The following is a 15,474-nucleotide window of genomic DNA, read 5'->3' on the forward strand; positions in this document are numbered from 1 at the left end:
CACCAGCTTGCAGCCATGGCAGTGAGGTTATCTTGGCTATTCCAGGACCTGATGAGCTCCCACCTGTGTACAGCCTCATGCTACGATCACAGTTAACAACACAGAGAGCAAAAGAACCAGTCACTGAGCCCAGCAAACCTCCAAATCCCGAGAAACAATAAATCACTGCGTTTCAAGCCATGGCATTTTGATGTGCAGTAACCTATAACTGAAATGTGAGAAGGTCCCGTGCTTAAGAGCCAGAGAAACATAGGTCCTACACTCCGTCATCCACCTACCAGTTTTGAGACTTCTAGCCCTTTGAGGAACCTACTGTCATCTGCAAAATAGATAAAGACACTTACAAAATTGCTGTGAGGACTGAATGAAGCAATAGCTATCACTGTGAGCATGACTGAGGTTATATAATATGGACTTTAATTTCTTGGTAGTGTTATTGATGGAAATCTCATTTGGTAATCTGACTGGGGCTGAGTGTTATATCTCTACTTCTCACGTTCTCCTCAGCCCCTCCCAGATGGACATGTTAAGAAACGTGTTAGGAGAGTCTATGGAAAGGCCTCTATTTTGGGTCAGCGCCCTGGCTGCCCTCCTGGCCTCGGCTCTTCTTCCCCACCACAGTTCCTGATCCACACAGCAGCCAAAGTGACCCATCCACAGGCCTAAACCATTTCCCATCACCTCCCAACTTTAAACCTACCTACAGCCTAGCACTGAAACACGAATAAATCCCAAAGCCCTTCCTCTGGTCCAGAGTCCTACCTGGCCAAGCGCTGCATTCCTCTCTCCCTGGGCGGCCCTCCCTCTCCCTTCCCTTTGCAATGGCCTCTTCAGCCAGACCCATCCTTCTTGCTTCTCCAAACACCAGAGCATCCTGACTCAGGGCTTTGCTTCTGCTCTTCCTTCTACTTAGACCAGACATTCTCATGTCTCTGCAGCATCCTTCGGAGATCAACTTGGATGCCACCTCGAAGAAGCCCTCCTGGGTCACCTAAAGCCACACTCATCCTTCTACCATAGTTGCCCTTAGTTACCCTACCAATGTTTTACTTTGATTTTTTGTTTTCTTCTTTCTTCCTAGCCCTTACACCTTGACACGACATTCATTATCTGTACGTTTTCATGCTCATTGCCCATTTTCCCTCCTGGAAAACAAAGTCACATGAAATCAAAGCTTCTGTCTCATTCATCACCTCAGCCCCTTTGCGGAGAGCAAGGGTTCGTAAATTATGGTCCACAGGTTTGTTTGTGTAAGGCACACAAGCCAAGAATGGCTTCTCTATTTTTTTAATGATTGAAAAAAAAACCCAAGAGAAAACAGCATTACATGACATATGAAAATTATGTGAAATTTAAATTATAGTGCCCATAAAGAAAGTTTTATTAGAACACAGCTACATTTATTGGCTATGGCTCCTATTGTTTTGAAACGGCAGAGCTGAAGAGCTGCAACAGACACCACACAGCCCAGACAGATAAAGTATTTACTCTCTGACTCTCACCCTCCCCACACACATGCAAATTGCTAGCCCTGGTCTGGAGCAGTGTCTGACTTCATGCAGGTGGCCAGGTGTATGGGTCCAAGGAACTTTTGAAAAGGGAAAAAAATATCCCACAGAGCAAATTTCCCCAGATTGAGGCGCAGGCAACATCTGACCAGGAATAGGCTTCTTCGTGAAGAGGCAATTATGCTCAAGTTCATGACAAGGCCCTTGGAAGTCTTCCAGGTTCTCCACTCTTCTTCAAATGCAGCGTGCTTCTCTGAGGAGCACGAGGCACAGTCTGCATTCTCACCAAGGGTTCTAATTGATCCACGCACAGAGAATGCGTAATGAACAGGACTGGAGACGTTTGGAAAAATTAAACACGGATTTCTTAATAAAGCTGAAAATAGCTTAATAAAGCTGAAAATAGGCTCCTGGCATCCCAAGGCGTGTTTATTTGTGTTTAAATAGATGGTTTCCCATAGACTGTTATCAGCTCAGCAGGGATCCTGAGAGAGAAGTACTTCTTCTTCCTGTGCATTTTAAGCTCTTTCCCCGTGCAATTCAGCCAGAGACTGTGAAAAGCATCTGTCGGTCTGGATGAAAACAATAAGCATGGTCACGTAATGCTCCTACCTTCAGCTGCCCATTTCTGGAGGGCTCTACACAGATACCAAACCCCAGAGGAGAGGATCGAGAGAATGACCACCTTTTTTGTAGAAAGGCTGACTCTTGGAAAAAGATGATGAATGTATCAGGTGGAAGAGTAGTAGGGCCATTCCCATTAGAACGTTGCCACTGAGGTCAGTGTATGTAGCTGCACGTGGAGGGTGGTGAATGTTTTGCCTGTGGGGAAGTCTGGGTGGCACACGCCCTGCCCCCACCACACAGAAGTGGGGACTAGAAGTATGACAGACCCAGGCAGAGACTGACTGGCATAGGACAGCTTCTCTGGGCCATCAGGGAGCAGAATCAGGGAAGGCAGGGGAGGGGAATACACAAAATTTCCGATGAACTCCAAGGCCTTTTCCAGAAGGAGTAAGAGATCAAAGTGGTATCAGGGCAGGGAGTTTGCTCAGCAAAAAGGAAGGAAACTGATCTCTTTCTTCATCAAGAAGGCATTTGAGAAAACAAGAAGTGAGCCAGAGAGAATAAAATGAGGAAACCTGCTTGCTCACCCAGAGACTGACTGAGAGAAACAGGAAAGAGAATGGAAAGAAAGGCTCTGAAGAGGCAGCGATTGGGCTGGGCAGCAGCTTAAGAAAAACAATACATCTTCTAATCACAAGAATTAGAGCCAACTATGAAGGGGTGTCGAATCAGGTTAATTAATCAATACAGAGAACTCATTATTCCACCCCCCCAAAAAAAACCACTTCATAGAAGATTCAGATGTTCACCTTAAATCCTGCAAATCTCATCTTACAGAGAAACAACATCGAGGCAAGATTCTGTAGGTAAAATGAGTTCAATAGTAATTATAGGCAAGAAAAGAAATGATGGGGGAGGGGATAAAGGCTTTGAACATCAGGTCACGGGCAGATGGTGGCTGGTGATGACAGGTCCCCCAGCCAGCAGTGTCTTTGCTCACCCTTCTCTCTCCTCCCCTTACTTCTCCTGCCCTGTCCACACCCCCTCCTGTCACTCACTCCCATCTACAGACACAACTTCCTTTGCGGAGCTTTCCAGTTTCCCCTTTTGTAGGCTCTCATAGCACCTGAGTACATGTCTGTTACAATACTTACCACACTCCATTATAATTACTCAACGGCTGTTGATTCCCTCAACCCCAGGAGATCCTGGAGAGAAAGGACACAGATTCTTAAAGCCACAACCTCAGTGGCTTGCACAGCACCAGCTAAAAGAAAATACTCAATGGAAGACATTGTGGAAAATGCCAGTGAATGAAGGAGCAGATGAAGTTACTGTGGAAACAAGTATCTTGCTGCTGGCAAAAATAAAATCGGGATCAAAACCCCTCATTCCGTCACAACATGAATACCTTGGACAGGCTCAATCCCAGAGACTTTTCTTACCCTGGAGAAAACAAGTTGTTTATAAATCAGGCCACCTAACATCTTTTTGATGGCCTGAAGTAAAGTTGATTTTTGACACCATATCTTTTCACAGAAATAACATCTTTTATCAATTTGAAAGATAAAGTATCTTCACTGTGCTCTAGTCATAGCCTTTAATAAATACAATCTCATTTGCATTTCCTTCCACAGTACAGCTTGTATATCCAGATCTCTCTGCCTCTTCCTTTGCTATCATGTGTTAATGCACAATAACTTGAAAATCTCCTTTCTTTTCCCACAAAATGTTCCGTGTAGAATATACTGTAAATGCCTAAATAAGCAACCTCACGAATGTGCAGAGTGATTCCCTATTTATTAGTGATAAGGTCTTAAAAAAGGAAGAAAGAAATATGTTCTGGGCAAAGTTGAATGACTTTGAGGAACACATTAAATAGATAACTCTATATAATGTTTGAGTTATGGATTCATTTATTATGCACAAGTTATTAAGTACATTATTTAATAGGCTATATTAAATAATGGATTAATTTAGAAATATTACTTTTCCTTTACCGTGATATCATGGAATAATGTCATTTAACCTCGTCTCATGAATCTTGACTTTAAGGCCTTCCCCAACCCAGAGCCATTTTTCAACTTCGCCAAAGTTTTCCAAACCTATCATCATCCCATCTGCCTAAGTTGCTGAAATAAAGCAATTTTTAACTCTATGTTTGATATTTTCATGGAAAATGTCAGGTGAAGTCGCAAGAATCCAACAGCAAATATTAGGACTTCTTGTTTCCCCACTTGTCTAAATGTGACCAAAAAACTACGTTGTCTCATTAAGTGACTTTTAAAAGGCGTACGTATAACGATATTTAATACTTGCAACTGTGAGAACACTCTCCCCGGCATGACTAATTCTTCACTGAGAAGTTTTTTAAAATTTACTCTCCAGATAATTTTATTACAAAATCCCCAATGGCATTGCTAATACCATTGTTTTTCCTCCTCCAAATAGTTTCTCCTTGTTCGAAATAAAGAACTAAGAAAACATCTGATAATATGAGAACATGTATAAGGATTTGAATCTAAGGCAATTCCTTTTCTTCGAGGGACACGAAGGAGGGGATCACCTTTTATTTGGATACATATTTTCTCTCTCTCTCTGTAGCAACATTCGTTCATTTACATCTACTTTGCACAAACTAAATTTGGCATGAACTGTAGCAAACCAGATGCTGATTAGAGTCAGACTAGAGTGTTCCTCAATAGACCCTGCTTTTACTCAGGCTGTTCATTTTTAATCATTTGCAAAATTGGTAGCAAGACATTCCAATTTTTTTAATTGCTTTTGTGAAGTTGAGCCTTTTTTTTTTTCCTATTTGAAATATGTCTCCTTTCTCTTTTACTTGTGTTTCTTGGCGCAATCACAAATGTAATATATGTAGCTTCCCACATCCGCATAAACAAATTCGTTTTGGTGTGAAGAACACTACCGTATTGACTTCCCATGTTGTGCAAGCTGTCAACTCCAAGAACCAAGTGCCTCCCTTCAAAAAATGCCTAGCTCTCTAATCAGCTTCCAGCAGGTAATTTGCATATTCCCAGCAGAGCCTTTAGTCATCCTATCAGTGTTTAGCAATCTCTGTAATGACCCAGAACCAGATCAATTTCTTCAAAAGTCTCCTCCTACCTTCAAAAGTCAGCATTGCTTTGTTTCACTTGATGCCATTATTTCAGTTATTCTCTTGTTTCAATAACACATCATTTCTCTTCTAAGTCTTGTCTCTTTTTGTTTGCCATTACTACAAAAAAAAAGTTTGACTATATAATTTACCATTTTTTGAAATGTCATCTCTCTTCAATCTCTGATGCTTGGTTCAGGCACTAAATAGTCTCATTTACCTGCATATTCTGCCTTTCTCACCCTGGACTATATGGGTCACCCAAAATTTTGAGAAGCAGCTATGTTGAAAAAGGGCTGGAATGAAGACAAAGAGTGTGAATGTGAAGAACCCAGCTTTTCCTTGTGTGTTTAACTTAAGTTGCTCATAGTAAAACAGAATATAAGAAAATGGAATAAACCAAAATAAATTTAAATCAAGTAATAATGTAGAAAAAAAGAGACAATTTCATAGAGGAAAAAATGTTCCAGGCTTTTATCTGCATTTCCCAGTAGCCAAGACATGTGGGAAATTATCAATGGATTATAGCCCTCACATTATCTCGTAGGAGGAGGACGTAAATTCATGGTGGAAAACACGTTTCCCTGGCCCTCAGTTCTGACAGGAGTATTCCTCCTTGGCCTTTGAAACAGATGCATGTTCTCCCAAAACTGAGCACTGTCCCCTAACAGGAGTTTGCATACCAGCCCTGGAGGAAAGCTGAAGATGATGGTAAGTAGAGATATTTAAAGAATGATACTATCTAGCTGTCCAACTTTGTATTGATCTTTACTGACGTAGAACTTGAGGTCAGTTAGATACCCCCTTTAACAGTCCTTGAGAAAGTACACTGCTCCGAAGTGTGCCATCTGGCCATGACAATGATCACTTGTTTTAAGCCACTAAGCTTTGAAGTGGTTTCCTATGTAGCTACAGACTACTAAAGCAACCTTATTTAATTTTCACAACTAAATTGAAGGTAAGTATTCACCTTTATTTTACAGATGAACAAACTGGAGATCAGAGAGGTTAAGCAATTCTTCCAATGTCACAGAGCTCCTGTGTAGAAGAGCTGAGACACATGTCAGCTACGCAGCCCGAATGAGTGTGTGATCTATAAGGCTGTGAACTGAGACAGAGCCACAATGAGGAAGAGGTAATTTAGAGAAAAATCAGGTGGTTTATAACATCAGGACTTTAAACAAAGCAGAGTAAACTGATAATGCCCAAAATAGAGTTGTCCAATAAATGTAGTACAGAAATCTTCTCAGGATGGGGTGGGGGGAAGTGGAGGAGGGTAGGGGGGAAGTGGTGATGGAAGGAGATTTGAGCCGGGGTGGTGAACACACAACACAGTGTGCAGACGATGTGTTGTAGACCGGTACACCTGAAACCTGTACAGTTTCGTTAACCACTGTCATCCCAATACATTCAATAAAAAGGAAAAAAAAGAAAAAATCTCAGGAAACAAAGGCAGCCTGCCAATCACCTGCTCTGCTGCCTTGAGGGCTTTAGAGTTGTGTAAGAGGAGCGAGCTTGGGAAGGAAGGTCCACTAACTAGAGCCCCACAGGAGTCTTTTGCAACAGATCAGTTCTCCCAGTCACCCACTCCCAGCTGTGAGTCCAGGTCATTCTTCCTTCCTTGTCACCTTCCTCCCTACCTTCTTCCCATACATACTCAGAGTGAGCAGGAACTCAGAGCTCTTCCCTGTCCTGGGTGCTGATGCTCCGGTGCTGACTCAGTGAGGCACTCCTGTGGCCCAGGATCACGCTATGCAGAGAGGTTAGGGAGAAAGAAAGGATGTAATGACAGCCAGAGAGATAAACCCTAGGCAGGATACACAGGGGTCTTTGGGGGAACTGGGAGAGCAACTCCCCTCAATCCCGGCAGGGAACGGGAAGAGAGTTGGTCAAGGAAGGCTTCCCAAAGGTGGGGATGATTAAGTTTAGTCCTCTAGGATGAGACCATCTCCTGAAGGGGAGAGAAACCAAGGCCATGTGCAAAGGCCTGAACTAGAAAGAGTAGAGTACTCTTAACAATGAACTCAGCCCTCTCTGGAGTACCCCACTGGGTTGGTATTGGGGTGGGGAGAAGGGATAGAAATGGTGAACCTGGAGAAGGAAGCAGAGGTCAGAACATGGGAAGCCTTTCATACTGTGCTCAGCTGACCTTCTCTTATGGCCAAAGGAATGCCATTGAATAAGAGGCTTTAAGTGAGGAAGCTACATGATTCCATTTTCCTTTCAGAAAGCTCACACTGAGTGCATTGTAGAAAATAGACTTAAGGAGGCTAAATGATAGGCAGAAGACAAGTCAGAAGTAACAGAATTTAGGAAGTTACCCATGATGGAAAAGGCAAATGAGAAAGGTTTCTGTGAGGAAGGAGGAAGGTGGCTGGATTCAAGAATCCAAAAGGAGATAAAGGGACTTGATGGATCAGTGGATATGATTCGTTCCCCTAGTTAAGTCAGTCACAAAGCCCTAATATAATAGTAAAGGAAGCAACTTATCCACTAAGTTCCAAAGACAGTAATGAATTTAATATAATTCAGAATTTGATTTTAGAATGGCATACAATGGATAAAAATTAATATAATAATTTCTAAAATGCACCGTGCACTTAACCACGTGGCAGGCACGGTACTATCAGCTCCAGGTGCATTCTCTCACTCAGTCATCTCAAGGGCCTTCTGAGGTAGGTAAAGCTCTTATCTCACTTTACATATACTCGTCATTATGTTAGAGGCTATAGCGGACAAGAAAAAGAATATGTGGTATTGGCCCTAGAGAGGCTCATAGTTAAGTGAGAAAAATCTAACACCAATACGTGGAAAATCCCACTATGGCATGCTAGGTTTCATCACAGCTGTCTGGTCCAAGAACTGTGGGGAGACTCTGGAGACAGCCATCTTTAACAGAGAGGGGAACTTCGGCTCAAATGCACCTACCAGCATAGCTCCTATTGTCAGATAGAAGCCAAGAGCTGGGCTACTTTTGCAGTTGGGCTGCTGTGCCAAGAAAAAATTCCACTAGCCATACATTTTAAAAAAGGGTACAGAGTAGGTGGTGTAAGTGAAGGTAGCAGGGGTTCCTGCAGCATTGGAGGTGGGGGGACTTCAAGCCGAACTGCACCCCTTGCTCCCCTCATCAAACCATGGCTCTGGTGCGGGTCTAGGTCTACCCAGAGGAAGGCACCACAGGGGCCAGGGGCAGCTCTGGCCAAGGACACCATGTCTAGTGTCCAGTAAAGAGAACACAGTGATTAGTTGATAATGCACTGATCCCTGCCTGCTCTTTTCTACAAGAGAGACTCTAGATATGGTTGAAGTAGTCATTTCACCCTCAAACTAAATCCTCACTTATTAGCTTTTAGTTTTCCAAACCCTGGCCCTGACTTTGAGGAGACATAATGAGGATAGGTGAGATCAAGGTAATAGGATGAGGCAGAGTCTTTTGGAAACCATAAGGAACTGAGGTCTAAGTTCAACGGCTAACCTGTGGTCCGTGCACCATGGCAGTGTCCAAAGACCACAGCTGAGACACAGAGGTTTCCAAAATATTAAGGGTCTGGTTTATCTCAACCTCACTTTTGTCTGCAGGCCATTCCTGCTGATAAAACTCCTCTAAGTTTTTACAATCATTGTTTTTACTTCCTATTTGAGTAATAACAATTTGCAAGTGCTAATAAAATTATCATTTTTGTGGGTTACTCAACTATGACCTTAAAATACAGTAAATAACATATAGTAAGATGACAGTAAACATGTAAATTAGATCAGTGCATTTCATTTTTCTTATGTACAGTCTTTTTCTGAAAGACAGATTTTAAAAAAAGTAAACCAAAAAATACTGTGAAGCATTAAGCAGGGAGTCTACAGTCCATGCATCTACTTGTACATCAAAAAATCATGGGCCCAGTAGCTGTCAACAAGGGATTTGACCTGTAGACTCTCAAGCCCACCTGGAAGGAATTTAAGAATCCACTTCCGGGACACTGCCCTACCCAGGGATTCCAGGCGTGAGAAATCACACAAGCAAAAATACTTCCCTAACATAAACCAGACCGTGGGACTCAACATGGGATCTCTAGGAGACAGTGGTTCACTCTGCACTAGTTCAGCTCTGTAATACCTTATTTATTATTGAGGCTACCATGTATATTTTGTAGGCAAATTTTATTGCACTAATTAGCTCACTAACAGCCTCTAGAGAGAAGCCAGACTTCACTGTGGCTCGTTTCCTGAATTTTAATAACACAAATAGAGAGAAAACATATATGCCGAGTTTTGGGAAAGCCCCAAGACTCTCCAAACAGCTCTGTTTATTGAATGCATCATATCATAGAAAAGTATGAATGGAGGATTAAAATAGAGAAGAATTTCTCAATACATATACAACACAATAGGTTGGCAAATTTAAACAAGCAATGTTCATGGCATTTATGGCATTTTAATTTAATAGAAAAAATCAGACTTATTCACTGAGATGAAGCAGAAGCTAATTTGTTCTAGAGTCCATACTCGCCAAGCTGGCGGGGGTTTCTGATTGGGTAGAGTGAGGTAAAAGTGGGTCAGAAAGGTTGTGGAGAGCTCAGCCTCCAAGGCGCTGTCCATTTAATTGACCTTCCTGATGTGGCTGACGATATGATTAATGGCATCCAATGTGGAGCCCTGGCCTCCAATGTCTGGAGTATGGACATCTTTGTTCTCCACAGACATCAGGAATGCCGAGCGCGTGGAGGAGACACAGGAGAGGAGCTGGGGGTAATCCAGCATGATACAGCCTGCCAGCAGCATAGCAGCAGGGTTGGCCACACTCTCACCGGCTATGCTCTTGCCCGACTGCATGCAACTGATTCAAACACTGCATGTATGGCCCCATAGTTGGCACCAGGCATGAGGCCTGCGCCCCCAACCAACCCTCTGCAGATACTGTTCACAATGTTGCTATAAAGATTGGGCATCACCATGACATCAAACTGCTGGGGCTGGGACGCCAGCTGCACAGTGGTGTTACCCACAATCGTGGCTTCGGAGGTGATCTGAGGACAGCGGATGCCACGTCCCTACAGATTGGGGAAGAGACCATCTCCCAGTTTCGTGATGTTGGCCTTGTGCACAGCGGTCACTTTCTTGTGCCCCTTCTCCCGGGCCAGCTGGAAGGCATATGGGCAATGTGCAAAGGCTTGGCCTCCGTAATGATCTTTAGGCTCTCTATCACTCCCTTCACACTCTCGTCCTCCAGGTTGCTGTATTCACCCTCCGTGTTTTCCCGGACAACAAAGATGTCTACATACTTGTACCGGGTCTCCATGCCTGGCAGACTCTTAAAATGGGTGACATTAGTGTAGAGACTGAGGGCAGTGCGAAACACGTTGCAGGACTTGTGACATGGTGGCAGGCTGTGGTCAGTTTCAGTGTTGCCCTTGAAGGCCACACAGTTCCAACGGACTGCCAAGATGGCATCGTGAACATCCTCTTCACAGGAAATGGAAGGAATGGTCACCTCCTCAAAGTCCACAGGCACACACCATACCTGAACACAGTCTGGACATGCAGCATCAGCTCCGGCCCGATGCCGTCTGCAGGGGTCGTGGTCACAGTGTGCCGCCCACCATATTTGGCTGATGGGGGCATATTGTACTGAAACAAGATGCTCCTCTTCGAGGTCTCATGGCCAAGGAAAATCACCCAGAGCTGTAGGTGGGAACATGGCCTGCAGAAGGCAACCAGCAGCTGCCGGCATCTTCGCCGCCGTGATCATTAACTGGAGATTCATTTAATTCGTGCTCTTGCTCTTGTTTTGAATCGGCTTCTTTTGGTGAAGTCCTAAATCCATAATTCTTGCCTAAGTCATAATCATCTCTCCTTCCTTGTATTCTGTTTTGGAAAGACATTCTATTGTGGTGAGAGAGACAGAGAGCTAGTCAAGAGATGTGATGTGTTACACAGTAGAAAATATATTTTGGAATTGAATAATAATTCATTAGGTACAGTCAATGTGCTCAGCTCTGTATGATATACTTTTAAAAAATGACTTTATGCTTGTATTTTAGAGCAGTTTTTGGCTCACACCAAAGATGAATGGCAGGTACAGAGAGTTCCTATACAACCCCTGCCCTGACAAAGGCACAGCCTCCTTCATAGTCAAAATGCCCCACCAGAGTGGCACACTTGCTACAACTGATGAGCCTATATTTACATATCATTATCACTGAAAGTCCATAGTTTACACTGGGGTTCACGCTTGGTATTGAATATTGAGTTTGGACCAATTCTAATGACATGTATCCGTCATTACAGTGTTGTACAGAGCAGTTTTACAGACCTAAAAATCCTCTTGGTTTTGCCTATTCATCCTTCTCTCTCCCGTAACCCCTGGTAACCACTGATCATTTTAGTGTCTCCATAGTTTTGCATTTCCCAGCATTTCATATTATTGGAATCATATACTATTGTAGCCTTTTCAGATTGGCTTCTTTGATTTGGTAATAGGCAGTTTGGTTTCTTCCATGTCTTTTCATGGTTTGATAGCTCATTTCTTTTTAGCACTGAATAATATATTTTGTTATCTGGATATACCACTATTTCTCCACTTACCTAATAAAGGACATCTTACTTGGTCCCAAGTTTTACAATAATGAATGAAGCTGCTATCAACACCCATGTGCAGGTTTCATGTGGACATAAATTTTTAGCTCATTTGGGTAAATGACAAGGAGCACAACTGCTGGGTCCCACGGTAAAGTAACGATTGAGTTTTGTCGAAACTGCTACACTGTCTTCCCAAGTGGCTGTACCCTGTGCATTCCCACCAGAAATGAATGAGAGTTCCGGTTGTTTCCCATCCCCCTAGCATTTGGTGGTGCTGGTGTCCCAGAGTTGGGCCATTCTGCTGGGCAGGTGGTGGTTTCTAGCTGTTGCTTTAATTTACATTTCCCCAGTGACAAATGATGTGAAGCATCTTTTCATGTGCTTATCACCTGTATATTCTCTGATGACGGATCTGTTAAGGTTTTGGGCCAGTTTTAATCAGGGTGTTTTCTTATTGTGGAGTTTTAAGAGTTCTTTGTAATTTTGGATAACAGTCCTTAATCAGATGTGTCTTTTATTATGAATAGCATCTCCCAACCCTGGCTTGCCTTCCTGTTGTCTTGCTATTGCACTTTTTGCAGAGTTGTTTTTCATTTTAATGCAGTCTAGACTCTTAATTATTTCTTTCGTGGATCCTGCCTTTAGCGTTGTACCTAAAAACTCATTGCCATACCCAGAGTCATATAGATTTTCTCCTGTTTTCTTCTAGAAGTTTTATGGTTTTGTATCTTACATGTTAAGTCTATAATCCATTTTGAGTTAATTTTTGTGAAGGGTTTAAGTCTGCAATTTTTTTTTTCCTGCATGTGGATGTCCAGTTATTCCAGCTCCGTTTGTTGAAAAGTCTGTCTTGCTCCATTGTGGTACCTTTGCCAAAGAGCAGGTGACTACTTATGTGGGTCTGTTTCTGGGCTCTCTTTCCTACATTGCTTTGGTCATGATTTTCTGCCAATACCACCATCCTGATTACTATAGCTGTATAGTAAGTCTTGAGGTCGAGTACTGTCAGTCCTTCAGCTTTGTTCTTCTTCAATATTGTTTTCGCTACTCTGGGTCTTTTGCCTCTCCATGTAAACTCTGGAATCACTTTGTCAATACCCACAAAGTAACTTTGCTGGGATTTTGATCAAGTTTACATTGAACCTATAGATCGAGTTAGGAAGAATTGCTAGCTTGAATATATTAAGTCTTCCCATCCATAAAGATGGACGATCTCTCAGTTTATTCAGTTCTTGAATTAGTTCATTGGAGCTCTGTACTTTTCCTTATGGAGATCTCATACATATTGTTTGATTTATACCTCAGTATTTCATTTTGGGAGATGCTAATGTAACTGATATTGTGTCTTTAATTTCGAATTCCACTTACTCATTGCAGGAAAGCAATTGATTTCTATATATTAACCTTGCACCCTGAAATTTTACTATAATCACTTATTAGTTCCAGGAGCTTTTTTTTTTTTTTAATGATCGATTCTTTCAGGTTTTCAACATAGACCATCTTGTCATCTACAAACAAAGACATTTTATGTCTTTCTTCTCAACCTGTATACCTTCTCTTGTCTTATTGCATGAGTTCGAAATTCCAGTTTAATAATGAAAGAAAGCAGTAAGAGGGGCCACCCCTGACCTGGCCTGATCTTAGCAGGAAAGCTCTGTTTCTCATTATGAAGTATGATGTTAGCTGCATGTTATGAGGGTATTTTTTAAATGAATTTGATGAAGTTACCCTCTATTTTTTGGCAGAATTTTATGGTTTTATTAACACAAATGCAATGTATACACAATCTGTCTATTAATTTTCTTTGCTGCACAGCCTGGCATTGGGATTGGTGACTCCGGTGGCCAGCTGGGCTGCTTTGTCCACAATGGCTTTGCAGTTCTTTGAGGCGATGTTGTGAGCAAACTCCACAGTAAGGTTTGTTGCCCATCAGCAGCACTTCAAACTCCTTGATGTTGTGGACCAGGAACTTCTGAAAGCCATGGGGCAGCACGTGCTTTGTTTCCTTGTTGCTCCCATAACCAACGCTGGGCATCACGGTCTGGCCCTTGAATCCCTGCGCACCCTATTGTCAACGCCTCCAGGTTTCCGCCAGTTCCGCTTAACTTTGACATATCAGTCTGACCGGTGCTGGATGAACTTCTTGGTCTTTTTTTCTCTTTTTAATTAAAAGTGTTTTTAATTACCCCACATTTTTGCTTCATGTGCTGTGATGTGAGACACCACTATGACAGGTAGAGAAGTGGGAAGCTGTATTAGCATGAAGTCATCCTTAAAGAGTCATTATATAAATTTTTGTTAGTTTTTCTTTGTTTGCTTGTTTTCAGTCTCAAGGCTTCAGCCTAAGATCCTAGATATTTCTTTGTAGACATAAGAAACAATTAGGATATGTGACCACCTGGCTTGGTCCCCTTTTCGACAATCAGGTTTCACGAGGGGCCTGAGGGCAGCCATGGAGGTGGCACAAGTTACTGTCCATTTCCGAGAGCTCTTGTCATGACGGGGTGTTAGGTTCTGTCAAACGCTTTCCCGCATTTATTTACACAATCAGGCGACTTTTCTTTTTCAGCCTGTTGAAGTGATGAATTACATGAATTGATTTTTTTATTTTTCAATTATAGTTTACATTCAATATTATTCTGTATAAATTTATTTTCAAATGTTGAACCAGCCTTGCATATCTAGAATAAATTTCACTTGACTATGATGTATAATTATTTTTATACATTGTTGGATTCAATTTGCCAATGTTTTGTTAAGGATTTTCACATCTGTGCTCATGAGAAATATTGGCCTATAGTTTTCCTTTTCTTAAAATATCTCCTGGTTTTGCTCCTAGGGTAATGCTGGTCTCATAGCATGAGTGACAAAGTGTTCCCTCTGCTTCTGTCCTCTGAAATATGCTGTAGAGAACTCATACAGTTTTTAATTTTTATTTGATTTTAGGAAGAGAAAAACATCAATTTGTTATTCTATATATTCATGCATTCCTTGGTTGCTTCCTGTATTTGCCCCGACCAGAGATCTAACCCTCAACCTTGGCACATAGGACACTCTGACTGACTGAGCTACCTGGCCAGGCCATGGTATCATGTTTTCCTTAGACGTTTGGTAGCATTCACCAGTGAACCCACCTGGGCCTGGTAATTTGTTTTCAAAGGCTATTAAGTACTGATTCAAGTTTTAAAATACAGAGGGGGCAAAAGTAGGTTTACAGTTGTGATTAAGCAAAACACAGAGCTTATTCTTATTTACTAATTATTGTATCATTTTCCGTATGAACAACTATAAACCTACTTTTCCCCCACCCTATATATACAGGTGTACCTCAGATGTTGTGGGATTGATTCCAGGCAACCACAGTGCAGAGCATGTCACACTGAAGTGAGTCATCATCAGAACCTTGGTAGAGGGTCCTGCCCTCAGTTCATAAAAATCACAACATCTGTGAAACGCAGTAAAGCAAAGCACAAGAAAACGAGGTACGCTTCTATTGCCTGTTCAGATGGTCTGTTTCTTCGTTGTGAGTTTTGGCAAATTGTGTCTGTTAAGGAACTGGTCCATTTTGTCTATGTTATCAAATTTGTGTGCATAAAATTGTTCACAGTCTTCCTTTATTGTCCTTTTAATGTCCATAGGATCTATAGTGAGGTCTCCTCTTTCATTTCTGATATGAGTAATTCATGTCCTTTTTCTGTTTTTCTTAGT

The 15,474-nt window shown here is 42.1% G+C and overlaps 2 protein-coding genes across 3 annotated transcripts in view; both read right to left on the reverse strand.

Moving 5' to 3' along the window:
• The window catches only part of NELL1 (neural EGFL like 1), a 716,398-nt gene that overhangs the window by 227,414 nt on the left and 473,510 nt on the right, over positions 1-15,474 (reverse strand). The gene's annotated exons all lie outside the window — the stretch shown is intronic.
• Positions 9,787-10,809, reverse strand: IDH3G (isocitrate dehydrogenase (NAD(+)) 3 non-catalytic subunit gamma). The gene is given in 4 exon segments (XM_053923727.2): positions 9,787-10,019; positions 10,022-10,342; positions 10,345-10,704; positions 10,707-10,809. Coding segments are annotated over 4 exon segments (1,017 nt in total).

Source organism: Desmodus rotundus, chromosome 5 (genome assembly GCF_022682495.2).
Source record: "Desmodus rotundus isolate HL8 chromosome 5, HLdesRot8A.1, whole genome shotgun sequence".
NCBI classification, from domain to species: Eukaryota; Metazoa; Chordata; class Mammalia; order Chiroptera; family Phyllostomidae; genus Desmodus; species Desmodus rotundus.